General features: G+C 38.8%; 1 protein-coding gene across 1 annotated transcript in view; it reads left to right on the top strand.

Annotated features, from left to right (window-relative positions):
* Nucleotides 1–25,308, top strand: part of PIP5K1B (phosphatidylinositol-4-phosphate 5-kinase type 1 beta) — a 330,053-nt gene that overhangs the window by 213,467 nt on the left and 91,278 nt on the right. Inside the window, exons 8-11 of the mRNA XM_082843121.1 lie at nt 9,395–9,606; nt 10,930–11,013; nt 11,137–11,185; nt 14,035–14,119. Coding sequence (XP_082699247.1) covers nt 9,395–9,606; nt 10,930–11,013; nt 11,137–11,185; nt 14,035–14,119 — 430 coding nt within the window. The remainder of the gene's footprint in view (nt 1–9,394; nt 9,607–10,929; nt 11,014–11,136; nt 11,186–14,034; nt 14,120–25,308) is intronic.

Below are 25,308 nucleotides of genomic sequence, written 5' to 3'. Positions count from 1 at the left end.
ATTCTATTTCCACCTCAAAACATCACCCTCATGCTGTGTGGGATGTGGCACTGAGCTACTATCCTATGCTTTCTTTAATTTTGACCATGTACATATATAATTGTTTCTTAAATAAATCAAAATACCTCAAGACCCCAAAGAATTCATTTCTAGTGACGGCTCCCACATCCTGGGTTTTCTGTCACTTCTTAAAACTTACCCCACGGGTAGGTACTTGTTCTTCGTAAATCGTAAGTTTTTCCGTACAAATGATGACTTTCCCAGACTTAAGATTGTTCCTGCCCTGTGGAACCTTTTATGATCTCAGAGCATGGTTTGGCTTGATTTTTCTGGCTTCAAACCACCACAGGAATCTTGGTTGACAAATTGTACCTTCCCTTCCTACCAAATTAATTACATGTCATTCAACAAATAGTTTAAATTCTTGCTCTGCAAAAGGCTCTGTGCTAAGTCTGTGGGAGGGATAAAAATGAATAGGATATGGCCCTCGCCTCAAAGAAGCCTAGTGTTTAAACCATAAGGCCAGACCACTGAGGTCTTATTTATTGTGGACAGATTACCCCATTCTTCTTTGCTGTCTTTGTTTATTAAAGTGCAGAGGGGAGGGAAGAGGACTTTTTTCCTCTCTACCCAGAGAGGCAGTTCACCACAGCAGGTGGACTGTAGTAGACAGTGAGGAAGATTCAGGAATTGCACCTCATACATTGAAGTGTATGTGGAAACTTGTGCCACGTGTGGCCTCTGAGTCTCACTGGACAGCTGGACAGCCCCAGACTCTCAACTGTCCCACCAGTTAAGCCACAGTGAAGCAAATTACTCATGGCAAAGCAAACCAAAAGATAAAATGGGAAGTCCTTGACAATTTTAATGTGTTACTTTTAAATCTGTTTACAAATAATTTATTAAGACATATTTATGTGTAGAAACAAAGTGTCTTTAAAGAAAAAGATCCATAACCCATCTAATATAGAAGATGATGAATATATATATTATTCATTCAAATATCTTTTCATAGATAGATAGAGGTTTTAAAATAATAAATGACTATTTCTAGTGCCTCTAAGGTATACTTCTATTACTTTAAGCTTTTTAAGTGAGCAAAAAAAGCCTCTGTACAAGGTAATCAAGCACAGCTCAGAATTCTAAATCACCACATTAGACACAGTGAAAAACACACTATTGCCATCACTAGGCTAAGGACTGAATATTTATTTCAGTCTGCTTTACCAGTCAAAATTGTATGGCTCGTCACAGCCTGTTTTTTCTCTTTATTATATTAGCAAAGAACACTCTGAGCTGTGTTGAGGAAATTAAGTTAAATTATAAAACAACATTTAGCTTTAACTGGGCTTGCACATGTGAGTAATTCTGGAGCTGTACTCCAAGGAGCCTACTTTGCGGGTAAATGGCAGACCCTTGGATTCATTTTACCGTAAACCAGTGGGTCCAGGAATGTCTATTTGTATAAAATCTTCAGGATACCGTTTTGAATTGTGTTGTGTCATCGAATTAACACAAATGTTTTTGCCAGTCATTTACTCTTTTTTTTTTTCAATTTTTTAATTTTTGGCTGCACTGGGTCTTCGTTGTGGTGCGTGGGCTTCTCATTGCGGTGGCTTCTCTTGTTGCGGAGCACGGGCTCTAGGTGCGTGGGCTTCAGTAGTTGTGGCTCGTGGGCTCTAGAGTTCAGGCTCAGTAGTTGTGACGCATGGGCTTAGTTGCTCTGCAGCATGTGGGATCTTCCTGGACCAGGGATCAAACCTGTGCCCCCTGCATTGGCAGGCAGATTCTTATCCACTGCGCCACCAGGGAAGCCCAGTCATTTACTCTTCATTCAAGGACTAGACAAGACCAGTTGGAAAATTACTCAGGGCCCTTGATACATCTTCCTGTCAGCTCCACATCTTGTTAATTTGTTTGGTCTTTAGATCTTTCATCAAAGAATGATCAGGTGAGATGAGTGTAGAACATAACAACTTTTCTGCTTTAATTATTTTAGTTAAGATCCCAAATAATTTTTTATTTTTATCTGTGCCATCTCTTGCCTGTCATTAGCAGAGGTAGTGGTAAGTTAACTCTAAACAGGCATATGAATGCATTTCATCTAAGCATTTCAAAGCAGTGTATTAAACTTTACGTTTTGAAAAATTCAAACCTATGCAAAAGTGGACAGAATATTATAACGAACACCCTTGTACTCTGTACCCAGCTTCAACAGTTTTCAACTTGTAGCCAATCTTGTTTCAGCCCACTTCCAACCCCCCCACAGAATTTGAAGCACATTCCAAACATCACATCATTTTGCTCAAATATATTTTAGTAAGAGTCCCTAAAAACTAAGGACTCCTTTTTGTAAAAGTAACTAGAACCTCTTTATCATACCTTTACAAAATTAACAATTCTTCCTCGTCAGTGTCCAAATTTCTAGTTGTGTCAGAAATAAAACCTTGTTTTATAGTTTAGATCAGGATTTAAATAGGATCCATCCCCCACCCCTCACCCTGGTGACTTATTTTTTCATTGTGGATATTTGTTGAAGAAATTGGTTTGTTTATTCCATTGTCCAGCTTTTGTTGATTACATCCCTATAATTCCTTTTAATATGTGCCTCTCTCCCCTTTTTTTTTTTTCCTGTAGATTGGTTGTTGGATCTAAAGGTTTGGTCAGATTTAGGTTTGACTTTATTTTTAGTGCTCTCTCCTCGCATCTGGAGGGACATAGTGTCAGAATGCCTTTCTTCCTGTGATGTTAGCGGCATTGCTGACCACTGACTAGATCCGTTAATTCATTAGGGGTTGTGAAATGGCAATGTTCTTGTTTTATCACATATTAGCTAGAATGCTCAAAGGATTTCTAAACAAGAGAGTGCTAGGCACATAACAGGTGCTCAGTAAAATATTTGATGAATGGATTAATTTTCATAAGAGCCCCCGTGACATGGGAAGTCATTAGAAACCTTGCCTAAGATCTGATTAAAGAGCATCTTTTTCCTCCTAGAATCACCACCCTTCTTTCTCCACTTTGCATAAAGCGTCGCTTACAGATGACTTGAATTATTTTTGCCACTCTTAATATCTTCTGGTGCTGTTCTTCAAGAGTCTTTTGGACTTATCTGATGATTTTCCTTTCTCAGTCTTATGCCAACTTAACTTCACATTCCTTACAGATTGGAAAAGCAGAGAAACAGAGGACAGGAATGCTAAGGAAACCCTAAGATGTGTTTCAGAACAGAGCCTCCATCTTAAACTTAGCACCAAGCACTCTTGGGTAGTTAAAGGGTTTTTGAAGTTGACCCAGCCTGTGACATGCTCCTTTTGCAAAGCCTTCCTAAAAGGAAATGTGATGATCTTACCAGCTTCCAAGCTCAGGCTAGTTTACAACCAACAAGCTTGCCTTTTATCTGCCATTTAGTTGCGTGCCTACTGAACAGTGAATTCAGAGTCTCTAAATAACAGCTTGATTTTTGTCCCTGACACAGTGCGTGTAAATACCTCTGGTGTGGGAACGTTTGAAAATACTGTAGGCTATTAGCTCTCTTTTTTTCTGACGACAGACCACAGAATCACAGTAAATGCTTTCAGTGCTGAAGATTTTTCACAAGCATTGTAATTGTGAAGCGGAGAATCTGAGTTCTTATATTTGAGATATCAGATGTATTGCTGTACATTTTTTGCTGCTGAATATGTTTTCACTTGCTTGCTTACAGGGAAAGCAGTATAACAAATGCACATTTCTGCTGTGATCTGAGTGTACAGCAGGGAGCAAAGTAAAGCAAGTCTTTGGTGAGCAGAGTAGCCTTATGTGCATCATAGGAAAAGTATAGATAAACCGAGGGTCAAATTTTATTCCGTAGAGGGGCACTGATAATGTGCTTGGGTTTTCAGAGAGGAGGTGTTTTCCTAATATTTCGTGCAGATCATGAGTATAGTTTTCATGGAGCTAAGAATTGAGATAGACTTTGAAAAACCAGTGTGATTTGAATAAGGACCTTCTAGAAGAAACATGAACAGCATGAGCTGTTCATCTTACCTCTTCAGGGCACATTTTGGGGTAATTAAGGGATTTCCGTTTACTAGCCTGGGAGGTATCTCTAGACAGGTATGAAATAACAGAGAGATGTTGGCTGGGGCCACGGTCACAAGGACCTTCGGTGTCACTTGAACAATGGTGAGAGACTACAGGCTTTGAGGAGAGGTGTGATGTCACCTGGTCAAGTAAAGGTGTCAGGAATGAATCAGAAAGGGAAAAAAGGGAAGTTGAAATCAAAGCTTTAGCAAGGAGAATCATTTTGATTATAGAAGCTGCTGGACTGGGCAACTTCATGAAAGGAAAAGGAGTCATGGAGTCTGAAATCCACATTAGAATGATTTCAGGTAAGAGAGAAAAAGTGAGAAAGAACTGCCTTGGGGGGAAAGTGTACAGAAGTTTAGAAACGTCCAGAAGGCTATGGGAAATGTACAGGACTGGAGGTTAGGAGTGAGTTTGGACTAAAGGTAACATTTTAGGAATTGTCGGTAGAGCAATAATAGTTGGAATCTACCCCTAAAAGATTCTTAAATCTATCCACGTCTCCCTTGAGCTCCCCTGCTGCCACCTCATTCAAGTACCATCAACCCTCACCTACACTATTGATACCCTTCAGTCAAAAGTAGGTCCCCCTTTTGTGGGGTATCTCCACAGCACCCTGATTGTTCCTTCCAGGCCTTATTCCAATCTGTGGTTCAAGCTTGTGTAATTTTGAGGATGGTGTCATTGTCTGTTTTACTTACTCCTGAAGATCTGGCAGCTTCCAGGGTGCCTGGCACAGACTAGACACTCAACTTGTTTTTTCCAAGCAAAAAGAGTAAATGAACATCACTACCAAAGAGAAGAAAAAGAGAAGAGTTGAAGAGAGAACTCTGGTGACTATTTTTAGGGCCTAGAAGAAAAAAGTGGGAAAAACAAATAGGAAGGCAAAGAACCAAGAGAAGCTAGGCCCCAGGAGCTGAGGATGAGTGGAGGTTCCAGTGGGGGGTGGTCAGCAGTGGTGGATTCTACAGGTGGAAGAGAACAAGGACGACAAGAAAAAGTAGTATTTATTGGGTGCTTTCTGTATGCCGTGACTGTCCTAAGACTTTATGTGGTTGAACTAATCTTCATACTAACTCTGTGAGGCAGGTGTCCCTGTTATTTCTGTTTTACAGATGAGGATGCCAGGCCCAGAAAGGTTACATGCTCTGCTCAAGGACAAACCAATGGGGGAGCCACGAGTCCAACGAGGCCACCTGGCCCCAGAGCACAAAGTCTTTACTACCATGCAGCCATTCTGGCTCCTTCTAGCAGAGGGCTAAGGGCTATGGCCCAGAGATGGAAAAGGAAAAAACTGGCCACTCTTTATGACCTTTGGCTGTGAAAAGAGGATAGCAGTGCCTGTCATTCTAAGTTAGGACATCTCCCATGTTAGGTGTAGACCAAGTCTACAGAAATCATATGTGAATGAGAGCATACCTGATGCGTTGCCAGCCATGAGAGCCTAGAGGATATGCTTTATTTCAGAAAAAGATAGGTTTTTTAAAACTTTTTATTTTGTATTGGAGTATAGTTGATTAACAATGTTGTGTTAGTTTCAGGTATACAGCAAAGTGATTCAGTTATACATATACATGTATCTATTCTTTTTCAAATTCTTTTCCTATTTAGGTTGTTACATAATATTGAGCAGAGTTCCCTCTGCTACACGGTAGGTCCGTGTTGGTTATCCTTTTTAAATATAGCAGTGTGTACATGTCAATCCCAAACTCCCTAACTATCCCTCCCCCCTACCCTTCCGCCCTGGTAACCTTAAGCTTGTTCTCTAAGTCTGTGAGTCTGTTTCCGTCAGAAAAAGATAGTTTTGATCACATCGTCAGGATTTTGTAGCAGCTGCTTTAACATTGACTTTTATACCACATTCCGATATTATTACCGACTTAAAAATAGTCCTTGAGAAATAAGAGAAAAAATAATCTGGCTCTGACGATAAAAAGCATTGTGGTATTTCAGCTTGCTTTCAGTTTTACATACATCTGTGAATCTTTCCTGGAGTAAGGTCTTGCCCAAGCTAGATGGGAAAGCACCTGTATTTGACTTGCAACTGTGTTTTGCATAGCAAATGCATAGGTACAGGATCCCCCAGCAACAGTGAGGTCAGGCCGACATTCTGGGAGGAAATGTGCGCCTGAGTGACTGATTAGACTGGTGTCTGTTACGTTGCAGGATGTTGCACCCTCTCAAAGCTTGCATGTTAAGATTTGGCAGATGTATCGATTCCTTTCATTAAAGATCTGAGAGGATATGAATAACAGAACTATTTTGTTCGTAATTGATGCAGATCTGCAGTGCACGTGACTAAAATCTGTTCCCGGAATTTTTCATTACACAAGTTTGGGAATTTGATTTAAAATATATGTCTAGGGCTTCCCTGCGTGGTGCAGTGGTTGAGACTCTGCCTGCCGATGCAGGGGACACGGGTTCGTACCCCGGTCCGGGAAGATCCCACATGCTGTGGAGCGGCTAGGCCCGTGAGCCATGGCCGCTGAGCCTGCACGTCCGGAGCCTGTGCTCCGCAATGGGAGAGGCCACAGCAGTGAGAGGCCCGCGTACCGCAAAAAAAAAAAAAAAAAAAAAAAAAAAAAAAAAAATATATATATATATATATATATATGTCTATATATTTATCATTTTCTTCCTTAACGTTTTCTATGGATGGTGACTTTCCCTAACCCCAAATCCAAATATCATGGTCAACTTTCCACACAATAGGAATAAAATTTATCCTTTTTTTTTTTTTTTTTAAGGCTTTCACTCAGAAAGTAGAAGCCTGGCCCCCTGAGGACAGTGAAGCCCCTTCAGGGTTGCTGGCAATCCAGTTTAAAAGTACAGAGGAAAGGGTCTTCCCTGGTGGTGCAGTGGTTGAGAGTCCGCCTGCCGATGCTAGGGGACGCGGGTTCGTGCCCCGGTCCGGGAGGATTCCACATGCCGCAGAGCGGCTGGGCCCGTGAGCCATGGCCGCTGAGCCTGCACGTCCAGAGCCTGTGCTCCGCAACGGGAGAGGCCACAACAGTGAGAGGCCCACGTACCGCAAAAAAAAATCAAAAAACAAAAAGAGTATAGAGGAGACTAATCTCTGTTTAAAATTTATTTGTAACTTCTTCTTAGTTCTCTAAGTTTTGGTTTGTATGTTTTTTAAATAAACCCAGACTAATATTTGACCACTTAAAGCAATGAAATCATTTCTTGCCTTGTCTACCAGTTGAAGTTGGACCACAGCCTGACTTCATATTTCTTATAAAATGCACATGTTCTCTTTGGATTGTCCTTGGGCAAGAAAGGAGACTCTAAGTACAAATGAAACAGTTCACGTTGAATCATGCATTAAAAAAGTATTATAAGAAATTATAAGAAAAAGTATTGTATAAAGAAAGCTTATTAACAAGCAGGACTATTATGTGGATGCTTTGCAGAGAAAAAATGAAACAAATATGGAGTCCACGAGTGCCTTTCAGTTTTCACTACTCTAGATGCCTGTTAGGAACATTTACAGTATTGTCACAGGGACTGATTAGAATTTGCTTTTGAAACCAGTTCACTGCTTTGGGGGGGGGGGGGGGGACATTTACCAATGGGCACTTTGGGCTGTGCAGGGCACAAGGCTGTGACTTTCACCCATTGAGCACAGGGCTGTTCCCTCCGGCAGATCGTGAAGCCATTATTTTATAGCCCATTGACCAGAATTTCTGTGTCAGCCAACCTTTTCCTGCTGAACATCCAAGCTGTGCTCCTGGGTGCCACAAGCCCAGAACCTTTAAAGGAATCGGGACACACCAAAAGGGCACTAGTAAGCAGGCTAGAAGTACAGTGATATTTTTGTTGGCTTTTTTTTTTTTTTCCTTTGTTTTTTGCGGTACGCGGGCCTCTCACTTGTTGTGGCCTCTCCGGTTGCGGAGCACAGACTCCAGACGCGCAGGCTCAGCGGCCATGACTCACGGGCCCGGCCGCTCCGCAGCATGTGGGATCTTCCCGGACCGGGGCACGAACCCGTGTCCCCTGCATCGGCAGGCGGACTCTCAACCACTGCGCCACCAGGGAAGCCCTTGTTGGCTTTTTATGATTTCCGTTTTCAGAAGTATAACCCGATCAAAAGCACTTGGGCTGAGGGAGAATGAGAAGTGTAAGATATTCTGGGTACGTATTCAATCCCTGGTTAAACAATTATCTATAGACTCTGATCTTCAAAGGCATTTCCTAGCTAGGGTACAGTGATAGATTATCTTGTTGGTTCAGAGATAGCTATTCTGCTGTGCAAACTGGTCTTTCTGGGCTGTTTTGATTTCCTGAGCAACTTTGTGTGAAAAATGCCAAGGTGTTAAAAAAAGAAAAGAAAAGAAGAAAAAAAAAAAACCTGTTGTAGGAAGAGAATCATAGACAAACTATTAGGAAAAGAACTTTATCATAGAGGAACGCACCCCATTTTCCTGAACACTCTTCCTCACTTGAAGGGTCCTGAGTGTCAAAGACTTACCCACACTCGGAAGCCATGTTGATGGCCTGTCTCGCATCTCGACCATGTCTCCGTCGTTTTCCTGTCAGAGCATTGCTATCTCCTTTGTCTGGCTGCATCCAGCTACTTTCAATTCCTTCTCTTTCCCACTGTTTGCTGAGTGGATAATTAAACAGTGAGTCCTGTTCTTTGTTGAGACCATACATTTAGAAAAGACTCGCTGCAGGGAACCGAATGATAACTTTGAAAGTCAAGCTTTGAAAAGGAGACCACTAAACTCTAGGAAGATGAAAGTTTATGAGAACAGATTTCAGACAAAAGCCCATTCCAGCTGAGTCTTCGTGCTGAGGAGGGTATACAGGCTTGTAGAAACCATTGGTTGTTGGTGTCTCTCCTCTAGTACCTAAGATGCTGGAGTTGACTGCCTGGGTTCAAATCCCGGCAGTGTGAGTTATGAGCTGTGTGATATTGAGCCAGTTATCTCTCTCTCTGTGTCTCATTTTTGGCATCTGTAATACAGAGATAATAATAGCACCTAGCTCAGAGAGTTGTGAGGATTGAATCCAAATGAACCGTTTAGCACCTGGCACATGGAAAGTGTTCAATAAGTGCTGTTGGTGAAACATTCATGGAGTGCTGAGGAAAGATGTGCTCATTCTATATTTACATAAAAATATCATCTCGGAGCCATGGTGATAATCCTTACTGCACGTGACCTAATCATAACCTCAAATGTTTTTATTTTGATTTTTCCCCTCTCAGCCACCCTCTGGGAGGCAAGCAAGAGCTGCATGCCTTCATATCTCTCTGATTCTGCGCAGATGAGATCTACAAGCCATTTGAGTGACGGGCCTCCTTGTTCTTTTCCTTACTCAGGTGCTGGAAAGCTTCAAGATCATGGACTATAGCCTTTTGCTGGGAATCCACATCTTGGACCATTCCCTCAAAGAGAAAGAAGAGGAAATTTCACAAAATGTGCCTGATGCTAAGCGGTCTGGGATGCAAAAGGTCCTCTACTCAACAGCAATGGAATCCATCCAGGGTCCAGGGAAATCAGGAGACGGGATCATCACAGAGAACCCGGACACGTAAGTGCAGCGCCTGCCCACACATTTCCTTGATCGTGGCAGCCAACGTCATTGGATAACTAAATGCAAGCATGTTCCCTTCATGGTGGCTCTTTAGGGATAGATTCCTACCTGGTGCTAAAGTGGATTAAGCCAGCCTTATTTCCTTTCATCCACGGATAACTAGATGAGTGGCAGTTTTTCGAGTTATTATCATTCTTTCACCCACATGGTTTCTTTTTTCAAATGGCTCCATTTTTTAACAATGGCTAAAAATGTTTTTATCCCTATTTACTACATATTCAAAACATCCACCACAAACAGGGTGAATATTCTTTGAATTTGAATAAACATGTATTTAAGCAAATACATGCTAGAACTTATGTCCGCAATTCAGAGCTTTTTATGTGCGTTAGAGGATTCTGTTGTCCTCGTCCTATACCCTGGCAGATGTGATCTCTTGCTTCAACGAGATGTGATAGTAACTGCAGGATTAGTTTGCATGTATAAAAAGTGCACATTGACTGACAGAAACAATTACAGTCAACCATTTCAGTAATTTTCTTTGGTTGTGTCACGTGTGTGTACTTAGCTGAGCAAGGAGACTGAAAGAAAGAAATCATTTCTCCAACAATGACTAAATAACAGGCACATTTCACTTTTATGAAGGAAATTCATACATATTAAAGATTTTTTTAATCCTTCCTATAAATCCATCTAAATGTCCAATAACTCATTAAACAAATTATTCTGTATCAGTATAGTGAAGTACTATACAGCCATTAAAAGCACATTAGCACTGAATATGAAGAAATGTTCATCATTTAGCAAGTGAAAAATTCAGGTTATATAACATGATAAATTAAATAATAGCTTTTGTGTATTAATAAATATACACACACAGAGGAAAGATGTACCAAATGTTGATAGTGTTTATCTTTGCATCCTAGGAATGGCTTCTTTATATATTTTTTCTTTGTGCTGTTCTATATTTTATTTAAAAATCTCATGGTAAGTATATAAAAGTTTTGCATTTTTGATGAGCAGTATTTTGAAATACTTTAAAATTCTTGCTCTTGGTTTTAAAGTAGGAATGATTTTTTAAGTGAATTCTTCCCATCCAGCTCTTCAGAATTGACAGCTATGGTGTTATTCTCCTTCAGGGGAGGTACATCATTCTGGTTCCCCAGGAAGACTTTAGCTGAAGCAAAAAAAAAAAAAAGATGAAGAGAGAAAGAGTCCAGGATTCTTAGAGACTACCCATTTTCATTTACAGTCTATTTATTAGAATTGATTTTTAACTTCCTATTCATATAAATTTTTTCTCTTTTGCTCTATTCACAGAATGGGAGGCATTCCAGCTAAAAGCCATAAGGGAGAAAAGCTACTTTTATTTATGGGCATTATTGATATTCTGCAATCATATAGGTAAGAAATTTGGGGAAGTAGTCTTTTATTATTTCAAAATAAATGAATGGAAGGTTCTGAAAATTCACCAAATGGGAGTGATTTTATATTCTTATTTTTATTTTTCTGTCCATTTATGTTTAGGTTAATGAAAAAGTTGGAACATTCCTGGAAAGCTCTTGTTTATGATGGGGTAAGTGATTTATCATGCTCCTTATTAAACTGTATATTTTTCTGATTTCTCAGAGACTTCAAAGTATGTCTAGGAAGCCATGTCACTTGAAGAGGAAAGGAAACAAAGATCTTTATAAACTCAGAGTCTCAGGCTAGCAGATTGGTTCAAATCTAAGGACAAAGACAACATAAATGTGAATAGCTCTTCAAATAGAGGCCATCCAGCCGGTGACTAGGTAGAGGCCAGAAAAACAAAATGAGGTCTCGTTTTCATGTGCAATCTGCAGGGCCCAATTATGAGATGGTGAGAAAAAGGAGGAGACTTTTCAAAGACACTGGGAAGACCAGTAGGGCACTTGAACTCAAGTTGTCCCAAGACCAAGCTTCAGAGGGATTTGAACCCTACTTTGATGGTAAACAGCCCTGGGCTTGAACGCTGCGTTCAAACCACTTTACTAGCCATGTGTCCCAGACACATTGCTTGCTTGTCATCTCTTAGCCTGGTTTCCCATTTGTAGCAGAAGCCTAGTAATAGTACCTCGTACCTGCCTCATAGGCTGATGTGAGGGTTAAATTAAATAATGCCCCTTAGTGTTCAACATGATGCCTAACATAAGGACATAGGAAGGGAAAACTTTTTCGGTTGTGTTGGATTTATACATGACAAAGGCTGACTGACATGAGGATGTCTTTTGGACCCAGAAGTGGCATGACTGAAGAAAACCATCGGTTATCTAAGAGCAGCCTCTGTCTCTCTCTCTCTCTGTACATGCACATGTGCGCGCACGCGCGCACGCACACGCACACACACACACACACACACACGAGACTTCCTATCTAGATGTTAAATTTGAACTTCCTGCTGTTGACAGAACATTTATGGCCTCAGCCTCCCTCAGTTAATAACTCAAAGTGACACTTCCAGAGAATATATTGGTCAAAGATTTGCTCACACATTTTTTTAAGATGTTAGCAGATGCTTTCCTTTGAAGCAAAGATAAATTATAGATGCTATTCTTCTCCTTTTTTGGAAAAGAACACCCACTTTTTCAGTTCTGTGGAAGACTAGGAATAACCTTTCAGCATGAAAGATCTGCATTTTGTCCACAGGCTAAGGAATGACCTTCGACAGAATGCACTTTTAAACAACAGGTTCACAGGTTTGTTTCTGAGAATCAAACTTAGGCTTGTTATTCAAATCAAAGATTCTTTTTATGAAAAGGCCAAGATGGTAGGTTAATTTTTTTTCCTTCTAGCTCAGAAAAGTAGCAACTACATTAATGCCTTGAACATGGAAGGGAAAGAGAGTAAACACCCTCTGTTTCATTCTCCTTCTGTTTATTGACACAATTTCAATTCCCTGTTACCAAATGAGATTTGTGCTCTGAATGGCCTAGTCCTCTATTGGTCAGATGCTTCTAAGGAGCCCCTACTTTTGTCTAAATAAGATATATCTTCTGTTTTTTGGTGTCTTTTTTTAATTACACAAATATATAATCAGCATCTCTGTGCTGATTATATATTTGTGTAATTATAAGCAATAATTAAGACTTATTTTTGTCTTTTTACAAAAGTGCCTCTTCTTTAAACACTGCTTCTTCATACCAAGGAGAATCACAATCTAACTTCTCTTGGAAAGCAAGAATCTTAATCATCTTGCATCCTACATATTTTTAAATGATGGTACTTGTGAATTTGTGTCCACTTCCAACAGGAGCTGACTGAATACTGGGGAGAGTGCATGTCAAACCAGGGGGAAATTTTCCACCACATCTGCAGCATCACTGATAGTCTAGGGGACCATTTTAACTTGGCAAAGAGGGTTTCTCCATACTGTGTCCTTCGTAACTCAATCATTACAGAATTACCTTATGCCTCATTGTAACACCCAGTTTCACAGATGAAAAGACTGAGGCACTGAGATAGTGTCTTTACCCAGAACCACACAGCTTTTTAAAATTAGAGCTAACACCAGAACCGGGTCTCTGGATTCTGGTCCAGTGTGTGTTTTTTCTTCTAAACCCATCACAGACACCTTATAGTATCTCAACGTAAATTTTTAGAAGTTTCCCTGTTGGACACCATGAACCTGAAATCAAAATGGAGCACTAAATAAGCAAATTTACTATTTTTAGGAATGTGTATCTGGATAGTAAATCAATGACTACTGAATAAACATATAGAATTAGCTCCTTCGTCCATCTTCTTTCCTGGACTTGTAATAAAATGCTCCCTCAGTCCTTAAGACTCCTACCAAGCATGAGAGAATTAACAATTTAATTCAATTCAACTCTATCTAATTAGTAGATACATCGAACATAACGGGGTCATCAGTCAGCCTTGTCTCCTAGGAGTCTTCCCGGTGTCTACATACCTTATTATTGGGAAGTGAAACCAGCAAACTTTTTTTTTTGCCCTCTATCTCACTCTTACTTTAGGGCTGTTTTGCTCCTTTATGTCCCCCGTTTTTGTTCCTGACTGAAAGTGATATGTCTTTATTCCAGATGACACTTGAGGCACTGGCTTCCATGTTAAAAAATGGAATTTAAAAGCCCCTCATGGCACACGGTGGAACAAGGATCAGCTGTTTGGGTTTATGAAGCAGAGTCTTTGCTATCTCGCCCCTGCCCCTCTTAATGCTCTGTTTCACCATGAGTATCTGGAACCTCTGCTCAGATTGAGCCTTGTGCTTCCTGCCCCACCCCAGCTCCTGGGCGCACAGCACGTGGGCATCACTCTTTTGTGGCTCCCAACATCCCCACCTTCTGGTTAAGGACATTGGCTAACAGAGAGCCAACTGCATAGAGCTTTCCTCTAGCTTGAAACAAACTGAGAGGTAAACCTCTGGTACCTGATTTGTCTTTTCAGGACACTGTTTCGGTTCACAGACCAAGCTTTTATGCAGACAGATTTCTAAAGTTTATGAATTCCAGAGTTTTCAAGAAAATTCAAGGTAAGATTTTTATGAATTTCTTTTTTTTACCTTTAGCACTTACTGGCTGACTTCACTTTGTAAGATTTTTATTGGAAGAGTTGGGACTATTTATCTCCCAAAAGTGGTAATCACTTAGTAATTATGGTTAAGTATCCTAGCCAGGTATTTATTGATGCTGTAATCATTAAAGTCTAATTTTGTGCTGGAAAAAATTATAAACTGCCTAAAATCCAACCCTGTAATATATTGGTTAAATATGTTATGATACAGTTAAATAATGGAATAATATGCAACAAATAAAAAATGATGTATTAAAGGTACATTTAGTCCTTATAGCTAGCTTCATTCACATATATATAGTTATTGGTCTGCATACCTAAATGCACAACAAAATTCTAATGGGATATATAAAAATGTTAACAGTAGTTATTCTTATGGAGTGTTCTCCAGAATAGAGCATATGTTAGTCCTCAAAACACATTTCAATAGATTTTAAAAGATTGAAATCACGCAAAGTGTCTTTTCCGATCACAATGGAATGAATCAATAAAGAGTGAAAACTGGAAAATTCACAAATATGTGAAAATTAAACAACACACTCTCAAACTACCAATGGGTAAAAGAAGAAAACACAGTGAAATTAGGAAAAACTTAGAGATGAATGGAAATGAAAATACACATTCCTAAAACTTAGAGGATGCTGCAAAGTCAGTGCTCAGAGGGAAATTTATAGCTATAAATGCCTACATTAAAAAAGAAGATCTCAAATCAATACCCTAACTTTAAACCATAAGGACATAAAAAAAGAAGAGCAAACTAAACCCAAAGTTAACAATGGTTATTCCGAACCATGAGATTGTGTGGCATTTTCTTTTTCTTTACATCAATATTTATCAATTTTTCCATAATGGATGTGTATTATTTATGTAGAAAATTTTTTAACTATGTGAAAAGGAAAAAGTAACCCTGTTGTTACTTATGTTATTTTATCATTTAGGTATTTTGTGGTCCAATTTCATAACAATTTAGCCACACCAAAAAAACTGAAAGAGTAGAATGTTCATATTTTGTATTTATATAAGACAGATTTTTTTTTATAATATTTATTGGAGTTTTTTGTTAATGAAAGTAAAACAATTTCTTTTTTAAGGCTTTTTTTCCCAGCTTTACTGAGATATAATTGACATATAACATTATGTAAGTTTAAGGTGTACAATGTGATGATTTGATGCACATATATATTGCAAAATGATTATCACAATTAGGTTACTTAAGACTTTCATCATCTCACATAATTACAAATTGTGTGTGTGTGTGTATGTGTTTGTGTGGTGAGAACATTTAAGATCTACCCTCTTAGCAACTTTCCAGTGTGTAAGACAGAATTATTAACTATAGTCTCCATGCTGTATATTAGATTTCAAGAACTTATTTATCTTATAACTGGAAGTTGGTACCCTTCGACCAATGTCTCCCCATTTCATCCACCCGTCAGCCTCAAGTAACAATTCTTCTACTCTCTGTGTCTGTGAGTTCAATTTTTAGCACATGTAAGTGAGATCATACAGTATTTGTCTTTCTCTTTCTGGTTTATTTCACTTACCATAATGCTGTCACGGTCCATCTATATTGTCACAAGTGGTGGGATTTCCTTATTTTTTTCTATCCATTCATCTGTCAGTGGACGCTTAGGTTGTTTCCATGTCTTGGCTGTTGTGAATAATGCCTCAGTGAACATGGAAATGCAGATATCTCTTCAAGACAGTGACTTCATTTCCTTCAGATACATACCCAGAAGTGGGATTGCTAGTCATATGGTAGTTCTTTTTTTAATTTTTTGAGGAAACTCCATACTGTTTTCCATAGTGGCTGCACTAATTTACATTTCCACCAAGAGTGTACTAGGACTACCTTTTCTTCACATCCTCACCAACATTTGTTATTTTTTGTCTTTTTGATAATAGCCATTCTGACAGGTATGAGGTGATATCTCATTGTGGGTTTGATTTGCATTTCCCTAATGATTAGTTATGTTAAGCATCTTTTCATGTATCTGTTGGCCATCTGTATGTCTTCTTTGAAAAATGTCTATTCAGGTCCTTTGCCCAATTTTTAATCAGATTATTTGCTTTTGTTACTATTGAGTTTTATGAGTTCTTTATATATTGTGAATATTAACCCCTTATCTGATATATGGTTTGCAAATATTTTCTCGCATTCTGTAGGCTGCCTCTTTATTTTATTGATTGTTTCTTTTGCTATGCAGATGTTTTCTAGTTTGATGTAGTCCCACTTGTTTATTTTGCTTTTGTTGCTTGTGCTTTTGGTGTAATATGCAAAAAGTCATTGCTAAGATCATTGTTGAGGAACTTTTCCCTATGTTTTCTTTCAGGAGTTTTACAGTTTCAGGTCTTATGTTTAAGTCTTTAATCCATGTTGAGTTAATTATTGTGAGAGTAAAACCGTTTTGATGTAAAAATATTGGAAAATACAAAGAAAACCATAAAGATTATTTGATATCTCACAACCAGAAATATCCACTATAAATATTTTTTCTTCCAGTTTTATTGAGATATAATTGCCATACAGCACTGTATAAGTTTAAGGTGTGCAGCCTAATGGTTTGACTTACATACATCATGAAATGATGAGCACAATAAGTTTAATGACAGCCATCATCTCACATAGATACAAAATTAAAGAAATAGAAAAAAGTTTTTCCTTGTGATGAGAACTCTTAGGATTTACTCTCCCAACAACTATCCTTTATAACATGCAGAAGTGTTCGTTATATTCACCATGTTGTACATCACATCCCTAGTGCTTATTTATCTTGTAACTGGAAGTTTGTACCTTTTGACCACCTTCGTCCAATTCCCCCTCCACCGCCCACCCCCAGCCTCTGGTAGCCACAAGTCTGATCTCTTTTTCTATGAGTGTGTTTAGTTTTGAAGTTTAATCGATCTACAACACTGTGTTAGTTCCTGTTATGCAACAGAGTGATTTGATATTTTTATACATTTCAAACTGATCACCACGGTAAGTCTACTTATGATGCGTCACCATACAAAGATATCACATAATTATTGGCTACTCCCTACACTGTACATTTCATACTCATGACTCATTTATTTTGCAACTAGAATTTTTTACCTCTTAATCTCCCTCACCTATTTCTCCCACCACCATCTGCCCAGCAGCCACCTATTTGTTCTCTGTATCTATAATTCTGTTTCTGTTTTCTTACGTTTGTTCGTTTGTTTTGTTTTTTAGATTTCACATATAAGTGAAATCATACAGTATTTATCTTTCTTTGTCTGACTTATTTCATTTAGCATAATACCCTGTAGGTCCATCCATGAGGTCACAAATGGCAAGATTTCATTCTTTTTTATGGCTGAGTAATATTCCAGTGTGTGTGTGTGTGTGTGTGTGTGTGTGTGTGTGTGTGTGTGTGATCTTCTTTATCTATTCATCTATTGATGGGTGAGCACATAGGTTGCTCACATATCTTGGCTGTTGTAAATAATGCGACAGTGAACATAGGCATGCGTGTGTCTTTTCTAATTAATGTTTTGTTTCCTTTGGATAAGTATCCAGCAATGGAATTGCTGGATCATATGGTAGTTGTATTTTTAGCTTTTTGAGGAATCTCTGTACCGTTTTCCATAGTGGCTGGTCAATTTACCTTCCCACCAACAGTGCCTAAGCGTTCCCTTTTCTCAACATCTTCACCAACAGTTATTATTTGTCATCTTTCAGATAACAGCCATTTCTGTTGGCATCTCTGTGTCATCACTGGAAAAATGTCTATTCAGATCCTCCACTACTAATATTTTCACATACTTCCTACCATCTTTATTTCTGTGCTTTGTATATTTATATAAAAATGGTAGCATAGTGGTGTACAATTTTATGTATATGTCCTCTATTTTTCACATATTATAATATGAATAGTTTCCCATATCACTGTATATTGTACAAAGAAACCATTTAAAATTACACTACAACCTTAAAATTATATGGGTATGCCATAATCTATTTAAGATTCTATCATTTGGACATTTACATTATTTCTCCTTTTTCTAACGAGTATTTTTGTGAACATGATTTTAGATAAATATGGTGTCCAAGCTTATGACTATTTCTTTAGGATAGATTCCAAGAAGAAGTGCTAAGGGTTTAAAATGCAGATAACTGCACAGAATGATTATGCCACTCTAGACTTCCACGAGAGTCTATATTCTTCTAGCCTTTAGCCAGAATTATTCTTTTTAAATTGTGCTACTTGGATAAGTAAAAGATGTTATCTGGTTGTTTTATTTTGTATTTCTTAAGTACTGGTGAAGTTCAACCATTATTCATGTTTATTACCCATTTGTAGTTCCTTTGAGAATTGAGCTTTGTAATATTTGCTCGTTTACATTAGTGTTTATTATTTTTCCAAATGATTTATATGAACTCTGCACGTCAAAGATATCAGTCTCTTTTTTTAACCTTATTTCATTCTAAGAAAAACTTTTGTTTCGCATTTGACTGTCTCAGTGGTATCTTGAAATTGGTCTCAAATTGAGACCACTACCAATTAAATTTTCTGTTTAAGGTCTTTTTTGCCTAAGATGGACCATAACATAGTATTTATTCAGCCTGCAATCCTGTGTGAATACCAACTTGGTTCAAATTTTGAAGGAAGATTTTCTGCCTCTCTTTACCCTTTGCCGTGGTTGAAAATCATGAGTTCCTTGTGGCCCCTGGTAGGTTTATGGAGGATGTAACCCATGGGATCCCAGGTTTAGTGAGGCTCCTCCATGAGATTCCCCATGTTGGGAGTTTTTGCTTTCTTAGTAGTATATAAATTAATGGTGCAGTCAATGGCATCCTCAATTGCATGAAATATGGTGTGAGTTGTGAACCTTTCCAGTTTGTATAGTTTATCATGTTTTTGATGTAACAAGTCTTTTACTTCTCAAGTAGTCAAATCTTTTTTTTTTCCCATTTTGATTTCTTAGTCTACTTTTTATAGCATCTTTATTCAGGTATAATTCACATACCAGGAAATTCACCCTTCTAAAATGTGCAATTTGGTGATTCTTAGTATATTCACAAAGTTGTACAAACATTACCACTATCTAATTTTAGAACGTATTTATTACCCTGAAAAGAAACCCCATATCCATTAGCAGTTACTCTTCATTCCTTCCTCTTCCCAACCCCTGGCAACTACTCATTTATTTTCTGTCTCTATGGATTTGTCTGTTCTGAATATGTCACATAAATGGAATTATCCAGTATGTGGCCTTCTGTGTTTGGCTTTTTTCGCCTAACATGACGTTTTCAAGGTTTAGCCATCTTGTAGTACTTTATTCTTTTTATTGCTGGATAATATTCCATTGTATGGATTTAACACATATTGTTTATCCTCTCAGTAGTTGATGGATATTTGGGTTGCTTACATTTCTGGCTACTACAAATAATGCTGCTATGAAAATTCATGCACAAGGTTTCTGTGGACATAAGTTTTCATTCCTCTTGGGTACATACCCAGGTGTGGAAACACTAGGTCAGATGGTAACTCTATTTAACATTTTGAGGCCAGGCTCCTTTCCAAAGAAGCTACCCAATTTTGCAATCCCACCAGCAATGTATGAGGGATCCAATCTCTCCACATCCTCCCCAATGTATGTTACTATGTGTCTTTTTCATTTTAGACATCTAGTGAGTATAAAGTAGTATCTCAATGTGGTTTTGATTTGTGTTTTTCTTTTTTTTCTTTTTGCGGTACATGGGCCTCTCACTGTTGTGGCCTCTCCTGTTGCGGAGCACAGGCTCCAGACGCGCAGGCTCAGCGGCCATGGCTCACGGGCCCTCTGTTACTATGTGTCTTTTTCATTTTAGACATCTAGTGAGTATAAAGTACTATCTCAATGTGGTTCTGATTTGTGTTTTTCTAATGACTAATGATGTTGAACGTCTTTTTATGTGCTTATTGACCCTTTATATCTTCCTTGGAGAACTGTCTATTCAAATACTTTGCCCATTTTTAATTAGATTGTCTTTTTATTGTTGAGTTGTAAGAGTTCTTTATATATTCTCAACACATGTTTCTGTTATCAGATGTATGATTTACAAATATTGATTTAATTTATAGTATATGGTGTGAGGTAGGGTCTAAATTCATTCTTTTGCATGTGGATATCCAGTTGTCCCAGCACCATTTCTTTTTTTTTTTTTTTTTTGCGGTACGCGGGCCTCTCACTGTTGTGGCCTCTCCCGTTGCGGAGCACAGGCTCCGGACGCGCAGGCTCAGCGGCCATGGCTCATGGGCCCAGCCGCTCCGCGGCATGTGGGATCTTCCTGGACTGAGGCACGAACCCGTGTCCCCTGCATCCGCAGGCGGACTCTCAACCACTGCACCACCAGGGAAGCCCCCAGCACCATTTCTTGAATGGGCTCTTCTTTCCCCCGTTGAATTATCTGGGTTCCTTGTTGAAAAATCAGTTGTCCACAAATATTAGGACTAATTTCTGGATTCCCCCAGGTTGGTCAAGAACCTGCCTCACATCCTGAGTCCATGCCTCCCTGAAGGTCACCACAACTTACTCAGTTACCCAAACCAGACATGCAGGCATCAAGCTTTGTCAAAGCCTAACCACCCACATGCAGTCACTTACCAATACCTAGTCTCACCTGGAAATATCAAGAGTTCATCCGCTTCTTTCACAGCACCTCTCCTAGTTCAGCCATTGTGATTTTTATGGTTTTGGTTTGGGCTTTTTTTTTTTTTTCACATAAAGTTGTGGCCCTCATGTTCCTCTCTTACCTCCAGTCATATCCCCTTCCAATCCGATCTCCCCCAACCCCAGCCAGAGGCATCAGTTTAAATCTCCCCTTGCTAATTTCCTATTTAAAACCCTTCCATGCTTAAAAAACTTTTTTTCTTAATAAAAACTTCAGTGTATTTCCTAGTACACAAAATCCTAACTTCGCTTCTGAGTCCCTGTGTGACGTGGCCTCTCTTTCCCTAGCCGTGACTTTTCTCACACCCATTCCATGCTCCACCCTACCCTCAAGCCTCCAGCAGCTCTGAGTGCCCTGCAGTTACCCCTAACATTCCAGGCTGCCTCCACATCTGTACATGTTCTTGTCCCTTTGCCTGTAGTGATCTCCATCCTTCCCCTGGTCTTCCTTCACATCTCAGCTCAGATGATGCTTCCTTCACAGCAGTTACCATACTCTGCTATAGTAAGCTGTTGTTCTATCTCCCCCACTTGACTTTGAGTTCCTGAAAAGTAGGGGCTGTGTGTGGTTCTCATATATATTCCCAGAAGCTAGCACATTTCCTGGCACATTGTAGGCCCTCGATCATTATTTGATGAATAATTGAATGAATGAATGGACTTTTCATCTACTACCAGCTTTTCAAAGGGTAGCCATTTAATTAGTAAAGTTGACAGTTTAAAATACAACTTCCAGATCCTTTATCAGCTATGACTAAGTTAAAGCCCTTAATGCCTACAGTCATACTTTCCTTTTTTTTTTTTTCTGATTGTGAAAGTAATACATGTTTATTATAGAAAGTTCAGAGGAACAAAATACAGATTGAATTACAATAATGAAAATGCATTACCCAGAGAAAGTCACAATTTAAACTTGGGCATATAAATTTCCAAATATTTCACTAAGCACATACACACACATTCACACACCCCTTCTGTTGTGATTTTATTTTAAAAAAATAGTTTATTACTCATGTTAGCTAAGTTTTACTGCAGCAATAAATTAACTCTGGATTCTCAGCGGCTTAATAAAACAAAGATTATTCCTTGTTCAGACTTTCCCAGCACAGGTTGGCAGGGGGCTCTGTTCTACTCAGCCATTCAACGACAGGTATACTTTCTTTGTATGTGAAAACTTCCCCTCCCCACCCCTACCCCCAAGAAAACAATACTTGGTCTTCAAGTTTCTTTTTTTAAATCATTTTTTTTAGCCTTCTTAAATCTGTTATCCCACCCCAGAATTGAGTCATGCTGTCAATGTAGTAATGTTTGCAAAATCCTATAATTCTTTCTGCAAATATTAGTCACCGTAATGTTGGAACCTCACTGAAATTCTCTACCCAGATAATGTGTCTAGAGTACTAAAACTTAGTTTCCTGAAAGGAACAGAATAGTACTGATACATTAATTAATTAAAAATCAACTGTCCTAAAATTTCAGAACAATAGTTAATTCTTTCAACCAACATTTGAGCACCTATTATGTACCTAACACTATGCTAAGCATTAATAATATAGAAAGCTTTTTTTAAAAAAAAATTAAATTCCCTCGGTAATTTCATGGTCCGTTTTGGGTCAGGGATTGTAACATGTAAAAGATTTATAATGTAATAAAGCAGCTGTTAATAGAGATTTTGCATAGGCTACTGTAGGTACACAAAGGGAAATAAAACCAATCTTCCCAAAGAGAGCTTCACAGAGAAAAGAATATTTAAATTAAGTCCTGAAACTATAAGCCAGTGTTTATTAGGAAGAGAGGCAAGAAGGGCATCTCAAGTAGAAGGAACAGCATGTACAAAGGCCCAGGGGTAGGAATGAACATGGAGGTTCAGGGGATGGCAGATAGGTGAGCTGAAAAGCATTTAAGGGTAGGAGCAGTTGAGTAGCGGGATGTAGAGCTGGAAATGGACACACGATACCTGTCACCATTATTTAGCCAAAGACAAATCCAAGAGTTTCTGTGGACAAAAGAAAGTAACCAGCAACCCAAACCATCCTTTGAGATTTTCCAGTCAAAACAATTCCCTGATTAGGTGCTCACCTCCTGGTGGCAGTAACTTTCCAAAGTCTCCACAGCCCAGCCAAGTCCAAACACAACAGCTCTAGGCTCTGGAGAAGAAGGAGCTTGGCTCTCTGCTTGATGTTTTATATATTCTCCAAAAGCCACGCCCATTTCCTCCAAGTGATAAGAGTTATCAAACCTTACGAAAGGTATAGGTGCACATGATTAGATTTTTACAGAGTTGAAAACACACCCTGATGCCAATGATTGACGTCAAACCTTTTGAAACCTACTGAATCCAATTGCCACAACCCAATCTCTGGTATAAAAAAAAAAGTCACAACTTGAGTTCATATTTGTAATCCATGAAATTGTTTGGAAAATAAATGATCTCCCCAAATATGAAAAAAAAAAAAGTCCCTGAGGTATTCAATTTCTGCAATATTCAAGTCCTTATCCACTGAATGAGGCTCAGATAATTCCTTTAAGGAAGATTGACCATTTAAGAAAAAAGTAAAGGCTTTCTTTAGGTGCCCTCTGGTCCTGGCAGGGGTTTGTTTTGGGGTCTTCTCTGCTGTTCATTGTATGTGATGCTGATAATGAGCAAAGAGCTATTTCTTTGGGGGGATCTTGGCCTTTGGTCCATGATAAGCCACAACAAGTACAGACAGTTGTCTGAGCATCTTCCCCTCATTCACTCTTCCATGATGCTGCCAACATTCTTCTGATCCTGGTTGTTTCTCAGTTTAGAGAATTAGCACTGACCTAAGAACTATGCAATTCTCAAACCTTTTGGTCTCAGTGCCACTTTACACTCTTAAAAATGACTGAGGGCCCCAAAGAGCTTTTATTTATGTGGATCATAGCTGTCTATATTTAACCTATTAGAATTTTAAATTGAGGAAAATTTTAAATATTCTTACAAGGTAACAATAAAAAAAAGTTGCATGTTAACATATGTCAATATTAACAAAAAAGTAAAAAATTTCTAACAAAGTAATTATGAAAAATAATTATGTTTTCCAAAACAAATAATTGCTTGGGAAAAGTGGCATTATTTTATATTTTTTCAGATCCCTAATTCTGGCTTAATAGAAAACATCCAATATGTATAACTGATTCACTTTGTTATAAAGCAGAAACTAACACACCATTGTAGAGCAATTATACCCCAATAAAGATGTTAAAAAAAAAAAAAATAGAAGACATCCAGACTCTCTTGTATGCTTCTGAATTCAGTCTCTGTGGTGATACCACAGCTCATGTAGCATCTAGAAAACTCAGGAAAGTGTGGGAGTGAGGAAGATAAATAACTTCTTAATATTGTTAAGAAAATAATTTTAACATCACAGACCTTCGAGGAGAATTTCAGGTATTCCTAGCAGTCCCTGAACCACATTTGAGATCCTCTGACTTAGAAATTTTAAAACACATTTGACCCTTGATCATCACAGGGGCATTAGGAGTGCCAAAGCCCGACACAATGGAAAGTTCACATGTAACTTAGAGTCGGCCCTGCACATGTGTGCTTTCTCAGCATCCAAGGATTCAACCAACCCCAGATCATGTGGGACTGTAGCATTTGGTATTGAAAAAAATCCATACATGAGTGGGCCCACACAGTTCAAACCTGTGTTGTTCAAGTACCAGATTCAAACCTGGACTGGATTGAAAGGTGAGAGTTGAGAGTTTATGAAAGCTAGCAGATAGAATATTAAAGCCAAAGCCAGCATATGGATAATTACTTCACACCTGTAAAGCAAGTGTGACCACTGTTTTGATGAGATGAGGAGTTTAAAAAATGACACATTTGGTCCACTTATTTGCCACTAAAATCCATTTGATCCGTTTTTAAACATTCCAAGTCTCCTCCCCTCAAAGAAAAACAAACTCTCGTTTTATCTTATTCCTCCCTCACTTTAAGCAGAAAATAGGATGCCACAGAGCTAGGAAATGAACCACAGTTAGGCAACTTCAAACAAAGACACCTGGGATTTCATGGTTTCTAGCTCTGTGACCTTGAGCAGGTCACAGTTTCTCTGCTCTCAGTTTCTGGACCTGTAGAAGGGCCTACCTCCCTCAGATGACCACCTGGATAGTTTGAGATAAGGAATGTGGCTGCTGGCTTCCAAATTCTCAAGGCTTCTAAAATGTTATTGATTACAATTATGTTATTATGGTTCTAAGACTGCTCACGGGACACATAAACCTTCCCTTCTCTTTAAGTGGAGAGATTGCCCTCTATTCTTTCCTCATTTGTGTGTCCCAAAGTCCTTCTCCAGTTAAGCTTTTGCAAGCTGCTGATGGGATGCCCCTGACGAGCAGTGTAATCTAAGCTCTGAGATTCCCAAGGCTGAACACAGTCACTGTAATGCATCTGCTGTCAGGTTATCCCTATATGCAAACCTCCAAAGGAAGAGAGACACTGCT

The sequence above is a fragment of the Leucopleurus acutus genome (genome assembly GCF_964270905.1).
Source record: "Leucopleurus acutus genome assembly, chromosome: 7".
NCBI classification, from domain to species: Eukaryota; Metazoa; Chordata; class Mammalia; order Artiodactyla; family Delphinidae; genus Leucopleurus; species Leucopleurus acutus.
The sequence above is the reverse complement of the archived record's forward strand: the minus strand, read 5'-3'. Positions and strand labels throughout refer to the sequence as shown.